The following is a 1,110-nucleotide window of genomic DNA, read 5'->3' as shown; positions in this document are numbered from 1 at the left end:
GCCCCACGGGCATCGGCCGGCAGGCGCTGGGGCGGGCTCCGGGCAGAGGCTGGGGGGCTCTGGACAGTGTGGCCAGACCCGCCTGCCCGACCCACAGGTCGGAGGGCTGGGCTGCCTGGAGGGGGGGCGGGGGAGGGTGCAGGCCTGTGTGCATGCCCCCCTGTGCCCACGCGTGTCTCTGCGGGTGTATAACCAAGCGTGTGGGAGGGCACCTGTGTGCATGCGTATGGCAGCGCTCATGCATGCCTGTGTTTGCATGCAGGCAGCCCCCACCTCTTTGCCAGTAGCAGGAGCTGATCTGCCCATAACACGGGGTGGGGGGGCGGCGGGTTGGCAGGCGTGCGAGCAGGCACGCATGTCTGAGTCTGGCGTGAGTGTACATGTTGCACGTGCATGCCGACGCACAGGTGTGCACGTGCCAGGGGAGGAAAGCGGACAGCCCGGCCCCTCCACAAGCCGCAGGTGCTGGTTTGGGGGGAACATGAGTACCCGGGACAGGACATGCGTGTGCATGGCACGTGCACGGGGTCGGGACACCTAGGTCCTGGCTCCTTCCCTGGCCCCAGCGGGACGGGGGCATGAGGGGACACGTCTGTGCCAGAGGCAGGTCCCCCCGGATCCCAAGTCCTGAGAAGTGCTGAGCCCAGACGTCAAGGGTCATAGGTGAACATCCCACCCCAGGGTCATGACCCCAGAAAGGGCCACCAGTCAACTGCACCCCACGCTGGGGTCGTGACCCGGAGGTCAAAGGTCATAGGCCAACTCCAGCCGACCCCCGGGTCATAACCCCAATGGACCCGGCTGCAGCCCCCAGCCCCACTCCAGGCCAGCCGCACTTCCGGTCACGTGACGCGAGTCCTCCGCCAATCCCAGCCCAGGTCTTGCAAAGAAGATGATGTCATCGCTTCCCCAGTCGTCATAGGAACTGTCCCGCCCCTCGCGAGGAGGAGCGAGGCCTACGAGCGACAGTGGTGCCGCCCAATCCTCGTCGGGGTGGAGGGGTGGGGTCCGCCCATTCATTGAAGCGCAGATCGTGGTTGGCTAAAAGGAGGAAGTGGAGTAGCCAATGAGCGGGGAGTGTGCGGGCGGAGGCGGGGCGTGGAGCTGGGG

General features: G+C 66.7%; 1 protein-coding gene across 1 annotated transcript in view; it reads left to right on the top strand.

Annotated features, from left to right (window-relative positions):
* Positions 1–355: 355 nt before the first annotated feature.
* COPZ1 (coatomer protein complex subunit zeta 1) overlaps positions 356–1,110 on the top strand; it is a 5,090-nt gene continuing 4,335 nt past the window's right edge. Inside the window, exon 1 of the mRNA XM_025191491.1 lies at positions 356–370. Coding sequence (XP_025047276.1) covers positions 356–370 — 15 coding nt within the window. The remainder of the gene's footprint in view (positions 371–1,110) is intronic.

Source organism: Alligator sinensis, unplaced genomic scaffold (assembly GCF_000455745.1).
Source record: "Alligator sinensis unplaced genomic scaffold, ASM45574v1 scaffold149_1, whole genome shotgun sequence".
NCBI classification, from domain to species: Eukaryota; Metazoa; Chordata; order Crocodylia; family Alligatoridae; genus Alligator; species Alligator sinensis.
Note: the sequence above shows the minus strand (reverse complement) of the source record. Positions and strands in the feature narration are given on the sequence as shown.